Source organism: Somniosus microcephalus, chromosome 3 (assembly GCF_052327205.1).
Source record: "Somniosus microcephalus isolate GS21.2 chromosome 3, FLI_Smic_1.0, whole genome shotgun sequence".
Lineage (NCBI taxonomy): Eukaryota > Metazoa > Chordata > Chondrichthyes > Squaliformes > Somniosidae > Somniosus > Somniosus microcephalus.
The window spans coordinates 22,542,470-22,557,152 of record NC_140989.1 but is presented as its reverse complement, the minus strand read 5'-3'; the positions used below and the strand labels follow the sequence as shown (position 1 = coordinate 22,557,152).

General features: G+C 47.6%; 1 protein-coding gene across 1 annotated transcript in view; it reads left to right on the top strand.

The window, feature by feature from the left end:
- The first annotated feature begins 11,980 nt into the window (after positions 1-11,980).
- heca (HECA ribonucleoprotein granule regulator) overlaps positions 11,981-14,683 on the top strand; it is a 62,553-nt gene continuing 59,850 nt past the window's right edge. Inside the window, 1 exon segment of the mRNA XM_085979257.1 lies at positions 11,981-12,677. Coding sequence (XP_085835383.1) covers positions 12,476-12,677 — 202 coding nt within the window. The 5' untranslated portion in view covers positions 11,981-12,475.

Below are 14,683 nucleotides of genomic sequence, written 5' to 3'. Positions count from 1 at the left end.
CGATTTTGCGGCGCTAGAGGGCCTAGCGCTGCAATTGGCGCCGGCGCCGAAATTGCCTGGGGCCCTTCCGCCGCGGTAGACCGGTAGCGCTGCGCCGGCACCGATGACGTCATCGGTGTGCGCAGCGTCCCGGTTGCCATGCCGACGGGCCCCAGCGCCGAAATTCAGTTGCGGCCGCCTCGCCCGTGGCAGCCGCAACTAAGACTCTGGCAACAGAGTCTTACATGACTTTGCGCCGGCGCATTAAAGGCCCCGCGGCGGCCGGCCGCTTTCCCGCCGGCCGCCTGGCCGCAGCTCCCTCCCCGGACTTCCCCCCCCCCCGGAACAGAAGCAAGCCCGGCACTTGTCCGAGGTGCCGGGCTCATTTTTAAAAAGATTTTCGCGGGCCGCGGCCGGGTGCAGGCAGCTCCTCCTTAAGGGAAGGAGGAGGCCTGCACTTCCCGAACCTGCCGCACCGCAGCGGGCGCCGCAGCGCCGGAATAGCGCCGATATTCAGCGCGTAGCGCCAGTTTTCAGGCGCAAACAGCTCTCAGCAGCGCCGGCAGCCGTTTGGGCGCAGAACTATTGAATTTTGGGCCCGACCAGCGCGACTTAGCTCCGGCACTAACTTCCGGCGCTAAAGCCCTGGCTGCGCCAAAACTCAATTTCTAGGCCAATGTCTGCTAAAAACCAGTAAAGCCAATATTAAGAATTAAATGAAAGCATTTTGTAAGAATGGCATCAAATAGAAACCCTAGCTGTCATATTGTTATTATGATGGTTTTTGAAACACCTAAAGGTAGAGACATAATTATGCATGCAATAGTTGAATTAACAGTAAGATAGAAAGCATTTAAAACAGAGGTATCAATAAAGACAATAAGCTGACATCAGCAGAGAACTTCAAAGAATAAACCACTGCAACAAAGGAATGAACCACTGCAAAAGGGGTATAAAAGTAAGAGCTTTTCAAATAGAAAGTCAGAACTCGCTGAACGGGCCAAGCATTTCTCAACTTCACAGACCATCTGTAAGTTTTTAACTTTGAGTCTCGGGTAATCAAAGTAATTGATTTTGGTGGATGTTCTGGATTTAGAAATAAGTAAGAAATATAGAAATGTAATGAAGTAAAGATTCGAGAATAAGGATCTCTGAGAAATAAAAAATGTAAGATATTTGTATTTTGAATTGTTAATGTTGCGACTGATTCAACAGCTGTTAACTGAAAGTTGGCTCTTAAATAAAACTATATATTTTTAGAATTGTCTCAGAGTATTTCTGTATAAATTCGCAAACCCAATTTCTGTATACTCTTTTGTAAGGAGTTGCAGAATTCTGGGGGGTATTCCGGACCCTCATAATATCCGGAAGGTTACAGTCTAGTTAAACTTATTAAAAGTGCTATCTGGAGGACGGTAACATCTTCAGTCATTCCTTTCCTTTAGGGAGAGATAGCCTGAACCTTTAGACCCATATAAGCGTCTTATGGAATTCGGCTATCTCTAACTTAAGTTGAAGGTGAACGTCTGGGGAATACGCCAGATCTGGGGTAGCCCAGACAGGGCTAGGACTTGTAATTGCCCCTTCAACCCCTTGCCAATAAAAGGACATTCCCTCAAATTACTACCCATCCAGGATGGTTAGTAGTTTGAGGGAATTGTGTCAGCCAGTGGTTCATTGGGTAGCACTCTCGCCTCTGAGTCAGAAGGTTGTGGGTTTAAGTTCCACTCCAGAGACTTGAGCACAAAAATCTAGGCTGACACTCCTGTGCAGTACTGAGGGAGCGCTGCACTGCCGGAGGTGCTGCCTTTCAGATGAGATGTTAAACTGAGGCTCCGTCTGCTCTCTCAGGTGGACGTAAAAGATCCCACGGCACTATTTCGAACAAGTTCTCCTCGGTGTCCTGGGGCCAATATTTATCCCTCAACCAACATCACTAAAACTGATTATCTGGTCATTATCTCATTGCTGTTTGTGGGACCTTGCTGTGCGCAAATTGGCTGCTGCGTTTCCTACATTACAACAGTGACTACACTTCAAAAAAAAGAGTGCTGCTTTGGCTGTAAAGCACTTTGGGACGTCCTGAGGTCATGAAAGGTGATATATAAATGCAAGTCTTTCTTTTTTCCTGCCACCTGACAACACATCAGGCCTCTTTGCCTCTACATGATCGTGCCAATCATCATCACATCAGTGAAGACATCGTGTAAGAGTGCCCCTCTCCTGTAGGGCTCTAACCCTTCAGCAGGAGCAAAGCACCATTACATGCACATTCTATTTTATTACAATGAATTCCAAAATGCACCCTGTGCTTCCCCTGGGTACACACGCGGGCCTTTTTAAAAATCCTATTCTCATGCTTCTTCTAGGTACCACCTGAGGCCCAGGGTCGGGGGAGGTGGTTGGGTGCTTATGCTGTACAGAAAACTCATGGGACTGAGTTGGCCTGTGTCTCAAGTCAGTTTTCTCCCTTGTAACTATCTGTCCCCATCTCCCTCCTCCACTCTATCCCACCTTGCCACACTTACCTCCTCTCTGCCCTTCTCTACCCTTCCTCCTTTCCCCAACCCCATCTACTATATTTCCTCCTCCATCGCTGTCTCGTTCCCATTCTCATTCCCCTCTCCTCCTTTACCTTCTCTTCCTCTATCCTGCTGTTCTTCTCCTATCCCCATTTCCCTTTCCTATCCCTCTTCCCCTTCCGTTCATCTCCCAACCCCATCTTCATCCATCCCTGCGTTTAATCCCTTCATCCAGGTTCGTATATGGATTGTGAGAAGTGAAGGGGTGTAAATGGTGAGACCTGTATTAGTCATTACCCTTCCGCCTTCACCGGTCTACTAGTCTCATTTGCCAAGCCCTACTTGTAAGCCAAAAGAAGAGGGGAATGGGGATAGAAAAAGAGAGGCTTGCATTTATATAGCGCCTTTCACAGGACATCTCAAAGCTCTTCACAGTCAATTAAGTACTTTTGAAGTGTAGTCTGTTGAATGTAGGAAATGCAGCAGTCAATTTGCGCACAGCAAGCTCCCACAAACAGCAATGTGATAATAACCAGATAACCCTGTTTTTAGTGATGTTGATTGAGGGATAAATATTGGCCCCAGGATACCAGGGAGAACTCCCCTGCTCTTCTTCGAAATAGTGCCATGAGATCTTTTACGTCCACCTGAGAGGGCAGATGGGACTTCAGTTTATCGTCTCATCCGAAAGACGGCACCTCCGACAGTGCGGCACTGGGAGTGTCAGCCTAGATTTTTGTGCTCAAGTCCCTGGAGTGGGATGTGCACCCACAGCCACCTGACTCAGAGGAGAGAGTGCTGCCCACTGAGCCACGGCTGACATGCTAAATCCCAAGGAAGGTGGTCTTTGGTGATGGTGCAAAAACGAGCAATAATCAGCAGCCTGTTTGACACCCACCAAGTTTATGTCTTCACAGAATTATGTGAAATGTCTAAAAAAAAAGGACAAAATTATTCCGAAGGTATTTGGAGAAGCGCAGTAGTTAGGATAACGTGTCCACTGGCTCCGTGGGTGGCACTCTTACCTCTAAGTCAGACAGTGTGGGTTCAAGTCCCACTCCAGAACATGAGCATGTAATCCAGGCTAACACTCCTGGTGTTGAGTACTGACAGAGTGTTGCACTGTCGGAGGTGCTGTCTTTTGAATTGTGACAATAAACCACAGTCCCGTTCAGGTAGATGTGAAAGATCCCGCGGTACTGAAGAAAAGCAAGGCAGTTGTTCTCGCCAACATCAGCCCCCTCAACCATCACCACCAAAATAAGATGATCTGGTCATTTATCTCATTGCTGTTTGTGGGAGCTTGCTGTGCGCAAATTGGCTGTCGTGTTCCCTACATAACAAGTGACTACACTTCATGCAGAGGATGTGAAAAGTGTTATATAAATTCAAGTTCTTTCTTTCTGCTTCATGTCAGGCAAATGGCATTTAAAAAATTATATGTGTGGTACTTACTTACGTATTGTATAATATATATATATACTTACATATAAATACTAACATGATCTCATTGAAACATATAAGATTCTGAGGGGGATTGACAGGGTACATAAGAACATAAGAAGTAGGAGCAGGAGTCGGCCATTTGGCCCTTCGAGCCTGCTCCGCCATTCAATGAGATCATGGCTGATCTTCAGCCTCAACTCCATTCACCAGCCCTATCGCCATATCCCTTGATGCCCTTTACTAGTCAGCAATCTATCGACTTCTGTTTTGAATATACCCAATAACTGAGCCTCCACAGCCCTCTGGGGTAGAGAATTCCAAAGATTCTCTGTGTGAAGAAATGTCTTCTCATCTCAGTCCTGAATGGTCTACCCTTTATCTTGAGGCTGTAGCCCCTGGTTCTAGACTCCCCAGCCAAGGGAAACATTCTTCCACTATCCATCCTATCGAGCCCTGTAATAATTGTGTATGCTTCAATGAGATCCCCTCTCATTCTTCTGAATTCAAGAGAATACAGGCCTAGTTTACTCAATCTCTTCTCATACGACAGTCCCGCCATCCCAGGAATCAATCTCGTGAACCTTCGTTGCACTCCCTTTATGGCAAGTATATCCTTCCTTAGGTAAGGAGACCAAAATTGTACACAGTACTCCAGGTGTGGTCTCACCAAGGCCCTATATAATTGGAGCAAGACTTCTTTACTCCTGTACTCAAATCCTCTTGTAATGAAGGCCAGCATACCATTTGCCTTCCTAATGGCTTGCTGCACCTGCACATTCACTTTCAGTGACTCATGTACAAGGACATCCAGGTCCCTTTGAGCATCTGCATTCCCCAATCTTTCACCATTTAGGAAATACTCTGCCTTTCTGTTTTTTCTACCAAAGTGGATAACTTCACATTTATTCACATTATATTCCATCTGCCATGTTCTTGCCCACTCACTGAGCCTGCCGAGATCCCCTTGAAGCCTCTTCACATCCTCTTCACAACTGACACTGCCACCTAGCTTTGTATCATCAGCAAATTTGGAAATGTTGGTTAGATGCTGAGAGGTTGTTTCCCCTGGATGGAAAGTCTAGAACTAGGGGTCACAGTCTCAGGATAAGGGGTTGGCCATTTAAGACTGAGATGAGGAGGAATTTCTTCACTCAGAGGGCGGTGAATCTTTGGAATTCTCTACCCCAGAGGGCTGTGAATGCTGAGTCGTTGAGTATATTCAAGGCTGAGATCGATAGATCTTTGGACTCTAGGGGAATCGAGGGATATGGGGATCGAGCGGGAAAGTGGAGTTGAGGTCAAAGATCAGCCATAATGTTATTGAATGGCAGAGTAGGCTTGAGGGGCCGAATGGTCGACTCCTGCTCTTATTTCTTATGTTCTTATTATTAACTGAACACCAGATGCCCCCTAATGGGAGTAAGCAGATTGTAGCGATTACAATCCAAGGTATCTCTTGTATTACTTTGTTATTTTTTGACAGAATGTTCTAGAGAGTCTGGAAATAAAAGCAACCAGTTATTATCACACCAATTTGAGCATTTATTCAGATAGAGCAAATTACTGGATGACTAGTAGTGATATGCATTTGGGGCTTGGTAACTCCAGGCAAGCGTATACAATGCAGGGGCACCTGCTAAAGGTTATCTCATGAGGAGAGATTGAGTAGACTAGGCCTATATTCTCTAGAGTTTAGAAGAATGAGAGGTGATCTCATTGAAATGCATAAAATTCTTAAGGGGCTTGGCAGGGTAGATGCTGAGAGGTTGTTTCCCCTGGCTGGAGTGTCTGGGACTCAGGGGGGGCACAGTCTCAGAATAAGGGGTCGGCCATTTAGGACTGAGATGAGGAGGAATTTCTTCACTCAGAGGGTGAGGGATAGAAACATAGAAGATAGGAGCAGGAGTAGGCCATTCGGCCCCTCGAGCCTGCTCCGCCATTCAATGAGATCATGGCTGATCATCCAAACTCAGTACCCTGTCCCTGCCTTCTCCCCATATCCCTTGATCCCTTTAGCCTTAAGAAATATATCCAACTCTTTCTTGAATATATTTAATGAACTGGCCTCCACCACCCTCTGTGGCAGAGAATTCCACAGGTTCACCACTCTCTGGGTGAAGAAATTCCTCCTCATCTCAGTCCTAAATGGCTTACCCCTTATCCTTAGACTATGACCCCTGGTTCTGGACTCCCCGGCCATCAGAAACATCCTTCCTGCATCTAGTCTGTCCAGGCCTGACAGAATTTTATAGGTTTCAATGAGATCCCCTCTCAATCTTCTAAACTCCAGTGAGAATAAGCCCAATCGGCCCAATCTCTCCTCATACGTCATTCCTGCCATCCCAGGTATCAGCCTGGTGAATCTTTGGAATTCTCTACCCCAGAGGGCTGTGGAGGCTCAATTGTTGAGTATATTCATGACAGAGATCGACCGAGTTTTGGATACTAAGGGAATCAAGGGATATGAGGATATTGCAGCAAGGTGGAGTTGAGGTAGAAGATCAGCCATGATCTTAATGAATGGCGGAGCCGGCTCGAGGGGCCGAATGGCCTACTCCTGCTCCTAATTCTTATGTTCTTATGGTGTAATGGTCTTAGTTAATACAGTATTAGAGGCTCACAAGCAGTGTGACAAGGTTATTAGGAAGGCAAATAGGGTTTTAGGTTATAGTGCTATGACTGAACAATATAAAACCAAGAACACTATACTTAGGCTGTATAAGGGATTGGTACCTATGCCTTTGTGAAGCACCTTGAGATAATTCCAAGACTCATTTATAAGAAAGTTATTGATTTTACTTGGATATCTCTGTTCAGAGAGGGCATGTTGTTTATGTAGAATGATACAGCATTGAAGGAGGCCATTTGGCCCATGGTGCCTGTCCCAGCTCTTTGGTAGAGCTATCCAATCTTTTATTCGTTCATGGGATGTGGGCATCGCTGGCAAGGCCAGCGGTTATTGCCCTTTGAGAAGGTGGTGAGTCGCCTTCTTGAACCACAGAGGGCATTTAAGAGTCAACCACGTTGCTGTGGGTCTGAAGTCAGATATAGGCCAGACCGGGTAAGAACGGCAGATTTCCTTCCCTAAAGGACATTAGTGAACCCGATTGGTTTTTACGACAATCCGGTAGTTTCATGGTCACCATTACTGATACTAGTTTTTAATTCCAGATTTATTTAATTAATTGAATTTAAATTCCCCAGCTGCCTGTGATGGGATTTAAACTCACATCTCCGTGATCATTAGGCCAGTCCTCTGGATTACTAGTCCAGTAACATAACCACTATGCTACCGTACCCGCTTAATCACACTCAATTAATCACACTCCCCCCGCACCTTGCTCTTTCCCCGTAGCCCTGCAAAGTTTTCCCCTTCAGTTATTTATCCAATTCCCTTTCGAGAGTGGTTATCGAATTTGCTTCCATCACTCTTTCAGGAAGTGCGTTCCAGACCATAACAATTCGTTATAAAATATAACAAATATAAAAGTTTTTCCTTTCCCCATCCCCCCCCGGCTCTTTTTCCAGAAAGTCTTCCCTCGGAGGAAGCAGCTCAGCATATTTACTATTTTGTTCTCATCCTCCGTTTCAAGATCATTTGCATATTTAATGGTTTTCACCTCTTCCCTGACTGTCCCTCTTGCTGTTGAGGTCCTGAAAGAACGTTTTACTGTTCTGCTTCACCTTAGCTGCTTATGCCCTTTTCCAACACTCTTAACATGTTACTGTGTTTTCTCATATACATCCCAATGGATCCCTTCTCCTGTCTCCCTGCTGGATACTTTTAAATTTGTTTTGCTGATCCATTCAGGAACATATTTTCTCAGTCGGAGCATATTTTCTTATCCTGCACGCTCAGCATTATACCGTTAAACGATAGCAAAATACTGCAGATGCTGGAAATCCAAAATAACAACAGAAAATGCTGGAAAAACTCAGCAGGCCAGGCAACATCCGTGGAGAGAAATTAGAGTCAACGTTTCGGGTGAAGACCCTTCGTCAAGACTGAAGAAGCACAGGAATTGAAATAGATTAAAAGGCCAGTGGGGGGCTGGGAGAAAAAAAGAGAAGTGAAGAGACATTAAGACGTATTCAAAACGAGATGAGATGGTGATAGGACTAGTGGAGACAAAAGACGGCTCTAGATTAGGTGTGAAATGCGCTGGCAGAATGGGAGACAGCTGCCATGTGGGAGAGAAAAAAAAGAAAAAGGGGGGGGGGAAAGGGCCAAAACAAAGGTGTGGATAAAAAATATATATAAAAATATAATAGGGGCCGAGGTTATGATCTGAAATTGTTGAACTCGATATTGAGTCCGGAAGGCTGTAAAGTGCCTAATCGGAAGATGAGGTGCTGTTCCATTAAATGTGCTCCCCTTGTCTTCTGCAGTGTGGCTGAGCATCTGCTTTAGTGGTTCCCTCATTATGTTGAATTTATCCCTTTAAAAAAAGTTAGGCTCCTGGTCTTAGGGATTTCTGACTCCCAGATCATGTTAAACGTTATCAATCTGTGATTGCTGTCCCCCCCAGGGGTGCTACAACTTCCATTTCATGTACATTTTCTGTGTCATTAACAAATACCGTGTCAAGGAAAAGTTTGCAGGGCTATGGGGAAAGCACAGGGGGGGGGGCGGGGGTGGGAGTAGAAATAATTGGATAGCTCTTTCAAAGAGCTGGCACAGGCTCGATGGGCCGAGTGGCCTTCTTCTGTGTTGTAAGGTTCTATGAAGATGAGCATTGTTACTCATATCTTTATTAACACACTGGTTCCAGAAGCAGTCATGCACTACATCTATCACCTCTGACTCTAAACCGCTTGGGTTTTTCCAGCTAATATTTGGTTACATAGAAACATAGAAGATAGGAGCAGGTGTAGGCCATTCGGCCCCTCGAGCCTGCTCCGCCATTCAATGCGATCATGGCTGATCATCCAAACTCAGAACCCTGTCCCTGCCTTCTCCCCATATCCCTTGATCCCTTTAGCCTTAAGAAATATATCCAACTCCTTCTTGAATATATTTAATGAATTGGCCTCTACTGCCTTCTGTGGTAGAGAATTCCACCGGTTCACCACTCTCTGGGTGAAGAAATTCCTCCTCATCTCTGTCCTAAATGGCTTACTCCTTATCCTTAGACTGTGACCCCTGGTTCTGGACTCCCCGACCATCGGGAACATCCTTTCTGCATCTAGTCTGTCCAGTCCTGTCAGAATTTTATAAGTTTCAATGAGATCCCCTCTCATTCTTCTAAACTCCAGTGAGTATAAGCCCAATCGACCCAATCTCTCCTCATACGTCATTCCTGCCATCCCAGGTATCAGCCTGGTGAATCTTCGCTGCACTCCCTCCATGGCAAGAATATCCTTCCTCAGATAAGGATGATTGAAGTCTCTCGTTGAAATAGTTTTCCTGCTCTCACAGTCCCTTCCTATCTCTTCACAGCAGTAGCTTGTGCTCCTTATTCTGACCAGGTGATCTGTAGCATACCTCTAGTGTTAGCTTGTAGCATTGCAGATGTCCAACCAGAATAGTTCATGATTGTAGCTTTCTGCACCTATGTTCTTCAACCTTGGCGCCGTCTTTTGGATGAGATGATAAACCGAGGCCTCGTCTGCCTGCTCAGGTGGGTGTGAAAGATCCCAAGGCGCTATTTTGAAGAGCAGGGAAGTTCTCCCAATGGCCAATATTTATCTGGTCATTATCGCAGTGCTGTTCGTGGGAGCTTGCTGTGCACAAATTGGCTGTCACATTTCAACAGCGACTACACTGCAAAAGTACTTGATTGTAAAGTGCTTTGGGTAGTCCTGAGGTGGTGAAAGGTGCTACAGAAATGCAAGTTCCTTCTTTCTTTTACTGCCCTGGAGTGTCGGCCGAGGTTTTTGTGCTCAAGTCCTGAAGTAGGACTTGAACCCACAACCTTCTGACTCAGAGGCAAGAGTGCTGAACCGACCAATGCTCACCATGACTTCATTCATATAATAATGCAGAAATGTGGTTACCTTGCTGTTTCACAATGCCACGACTAAAACACTATCTAGGAAGCTAAAACAATTTTGAAGAGGGCCAATTTCATTGCCTAATACATTACTGCAATGTCAAGAAGGATCACAAACTTACAGTGTGAGGATACACAATTAGGAGCATCTCCAGACCAACTTATTACCAGTGAGTTACATTTTGTCGGTTTTAAACTATTGATTTCAATGAACCAAACGACTCTGGAAGGTTACAGCAGTTAAAAGGAGCTGTTCTGGCTCATGAGGTCCATACCTTCACTTTTCTAGAGCAATCCAAAACGAATCACACTGGCCACACTCTCCCCATGGCTGTCTATCTTTCTCTGCTTCAAATATTAATCCAATATCCCCTTAAACGGTGCAATGGTCTCTGCCTCAAATACTCCCTGTGACAAAAAAAAATTATCGTGTCATTATCACATTGCTGTTTGTGGGAGCTTGCTGTGCGCAAATTGGCTGCCACGTTTCCTACATTACAACAAAGTACTTCATTGGCTATAAAGCGCTTTGGGATGTTCGGTGGTCGTGAAAGTTGCTATATGAATGCAACACCTTTTTTCTCTTCAAAACATCGGATGCTACAACACTCGGTAAAGGAACTTATCATCTCTCTCTCTTAGTGATGCTTTTAAATTGATGTCCTCGTCACTCATTCCCCAACTAAAGGAAATAATCTTTCTCATTTCACTCGCAAAAACCTTCCTCATTTTATACCTCTATTAAACCACCTCTTCGCCTTCTCTGGCCCTTTAATGCTGAACATTTTTCTTCCAATACTGAGCTGAAATTCTTCTAACTCCACAAATTATTTATCGTCACCTTTGTGCAAACACAACCCACCTGCAAAACAATTTATATCACAGATCTCTCGAAAGCAACTACCTTCCTGCACACTTTCACTGCGTGCTCCACGAGGGCTGGGGAAATTCCGTCTGTCCGAGAGCCCGATAGTTTCCACAGCTTTGCAATGCTTAAAAAAACACTTGGTGGCGGAACCATCGGTGTTGTGCAGCTCAGCAAGAACATACTCCAGATCACAGGCTCTCCGCTGCGAAGATCCCTCCCCCTTGTTTACCTGCCTGGCCCTGCGTAAGAAGGGGAGGGTCACATTGCTTCTTCTTCTTCTTAGGCAGTCCCTCGGAACCGAGGACGACTTGCTTCCACCTTAAAAATGAGTTTGCAGGTGGCTGATTAGTCCAATGTGGGACCTACAGTCTCTGTCACAGGTGGGGCAGATGGTGGTTGAAGGGGCGGGTGGGTGGGGTGCTTGGGTTGACGTGCGCTCCTTGCGCTGCCTGCGCTTGGCTTCCGCTTGCTCCCGGCGAAGAGACTCGAGGTGTTCGGGGCCTTCCCGGATGCTTCTCCTCCACTTTGTGCAGTCTTGGGCCAGGGATTCCCAGGTGTCGGTGGGGATGTTGCACTTTTTCAAGGAGGCTTTGAGGGTGTCCTTGAAGCATTTCCTCTGCCCACCTGGGGCTCTCTTGCCGTGCCGGAGCTCCGAGTAGAGCGCTTGTTTTGGGAGTCGCGTATCGGGCATGCGGACAATGTGACCCGTCCATCGGAGCTGATTGAGTGTGGTCAAAGCTTCGATGCTGGGGATGTTGGCCTGAGCAAGAACACTGACGTTGGTGCGCCTATCCTGCCAATGGATTTGCAGGATCTTGCGGAGGCAGCGTTGGTGGTACCTCTCCAGTGTTTTGAGGTGCCTACTGTACATGGTCCATGTCTCTGAGGCGTACAGCAGGGCGGGTATCACTGCTGTCCTGTAGACCATGAGCTTAGTGCCGGGTTTGAGGTCCTGGTCTTCAAACACTCTCTTCCTCAGCCGACTGAAGGCTGCACTGGCACACTGAAGGCGGTGTTGGACATTTGCTTGCACCCCGTCTGACTGACAACGGGACCAACCAATCATTGGACGGGGTGCGGCAGCGCGGACCAATCAGCAAGGAGAGAGAGGAAGGAAGGCGAGGAAAACAAACGCTGTGTGAACGCGGATCCATTTAGTAGGTTGGCCCGGGAGCGCGCATGCACTGGGTTTGTAACGTTGGCCCGGGAGCGCGCGGGCCGCGGATACACTGGGTTTGTAACGTTGGCCCGGGAGCGCGCGGGCCGCGGATACACTGGGTTTGGAACGTTGGCCCGGGAGCTCGGGCACGGACACACTGGGTTTGGAACGTTGGCCCGGGAGCTCGGGCACACTGGGTTTGGAACGTTGGCCCGGGAGCTCGGGCACACTGGGTTTGGAACGTTGGCCCGGGAGCTCGGGCACGGACACACTGGGTTTGGAACGTTGGCCCGGGAGCTCGCGTTCCATTCTCCGAACTCCGAGTCGCGGTGGGAGGTGCAGCGAGACACACGCCTTCCTGCACCCAGCCGAGAGGTGGGGAGCAGGAGGAGGAGGAGGAAATCGCTGTGACAGACACACACAGACATATATGTAAATAGAGAGAGATAAGGACTAACGAGGGAAGCCAAAAACCCCCACACACACCACACTGGTGCAGAAGGGGCGAATGAGCCGAGCCCCAAGCGCACAGCCCCGGATCATGCCGAACCAGAAGAACGTCAAGGGCAGGAAAAGCAAGCGCACCAACAGCAGCGGGGACGAGCAGGACGCTGCGGCCGGAGCTGCTGCATTCGCACCGGGGCCCGGAGCAGCAGGACCGGGGGCCGGAGGAGCTGCAGCGGGCCAGTCGGAGGCGGGCAACGATCACGGTGAGGGGCAGAGCCAGCGCCAAGCAATTTACTCGAAACAAGCCCCCCTCCCCTCCAAAAATTAATGAGCTGTAATATTACAGAACGCACCTACTCAATATTGCAAAGCTTGTCTTTTTATTTTGCAGGAAGCTTATATTTTTTTAAGGTGCTTTCTGTTTTGATGGATGATATGCAAACAGAAGGTTTGTTTTTACTTGTATATAAACATATACAAAGTGTCATCTCGCTTCCTGTTTCGTTAACTGCATGGCTGGGGGCCGCTGACAGTGTTCAGTATTTAAATAGCTCAGATTTGTCTCTTTAAAAAATACACCATCGTAAAAGAGAATGCCATGTGTTTCTGCCCCCTGTTCCTTTTTTGCGCGATTAAATGACACCAAATCAATAAACACAATAGGCGAATGCTTTAATTTCCCCTTTAACCCATTTCTAAGCAATAAAATAATTTCTTCCAGCCCCCCCCACATCTGCAGACTGTGACTTTTTCCTGAGGTATGGTTCCACTGGTGCTGGCCCCAATGGCCACCTTCAACATTGGGATATCCGGCAGGCTATTCGACCAGGGGGTGGCGCACACCATCCTCGCCCTGGTGTGACAGCCGCACTGTACCAACAGGAGAGTCACTGGGTTGCAATCGGGAGTGGGATTCCCAGCTGCTTTACTTTCTGCCTTTCCCCTTAGCCCAGGGGGAGCTGAAGCTCCACTGCCCCGCAGCCCTCTGCCCTGCGCCACCCCGCCCGGGTGGGATCAATTAACTGAGGTAGAAGAACTGTCCCTGTAAGAAGTGCCTTTTTACAGTGTTGGCGCACAAAGTTAAGCAGAAAGAAAGACTTGCATTTATATAGCGCCTTTCACAGCCCCGGGACATCCTAAACAATATTCCCTGTAATTTTCTTTTGGTGCACTGGCCCTTTAACTGGCAGGGTAGCCCATTGAATTTTTTGCGCGTGCGCGGTTATTGAATAGCCCATGCGCGGGACCTCCAGACCGCTGCACAACTTAGCGGGAACATTAGTCCCAAAGCGCTTTACGGCCAATGAAGAACTACTTTTATTGAAGTGTAGTCACAACAGCAACTTGCATGTATATCGCGCCTTAACATCCTATTGAAACGTATAAAATTCTAACAGGACTAGACAGACTAGATGCAGGAAGGATGTTCCCGATGGCGGGGGGAGTCCAGAACCAGGGGTCACAGTCTAAGGATAAGGGGTAAGCCATTTAGGACTGAGATGAGGAGCAATTTCTTCACCCAGAGAGTGGTGAACCTGTGGAATTCTCTACCACAGAAGACAGTTGAGGCCAATTCATTAAATATATTCAAAAAGGTGTTAGATATATTTCTTAAGGCTAAAGGGATCAAGGGATATGGGGAGAAGGCAGGGACAGGGTACTGAATTTGGATGATCAGCCATGATCTCATTGAATGGCAGAGCAGGCTCGAGGGGCCGAATGGCCTACTCCTCCTATCTTCTATGTTTCTAAGGTGCTTCACCGGGGCGTAATCGGATAAGATTTGACACCGAGCCACGTGAGGAGATAGTAGTCGGACAGTTGACCAAAAGCTTGGCCAAAGCGGTCGGCTTTAAGGGTGGAGAGAGAGGCGGAGAGGTTGAGGGAGAGAGTGCTGTAATGTAGGAAAAATGCCGTCCCTTGTCGAGACCTCCAGAAAAAAGACACCCGGAATTCTCGGGTTGCTTGCTTCGTCACGCCGAAGTTGCCTTGTTGCTGCGGCGTTGCGTGTCTGCGGGAAAGGTGCGTTTGCGTTGCTCGCGTTTTGGGCAGGTGACGCAAAACTCGCACCATGACTTTGCGCTCGAGGTATTTGGTAGGCGCGTGCTGCCCTAGCTTGTGGGTGGGTGGGTGGGGGTGGGGGAATCCGGCATCATGGGTGGGTGGGGGTGGGGGAATCCGGCATCATGGGTGGGTGGGGGTGGGGGTGCGGGAATCCGGCATCATGGGTGAGAGCTGCAAGGCAGATAATGCACCGCGGCCGTGGGAT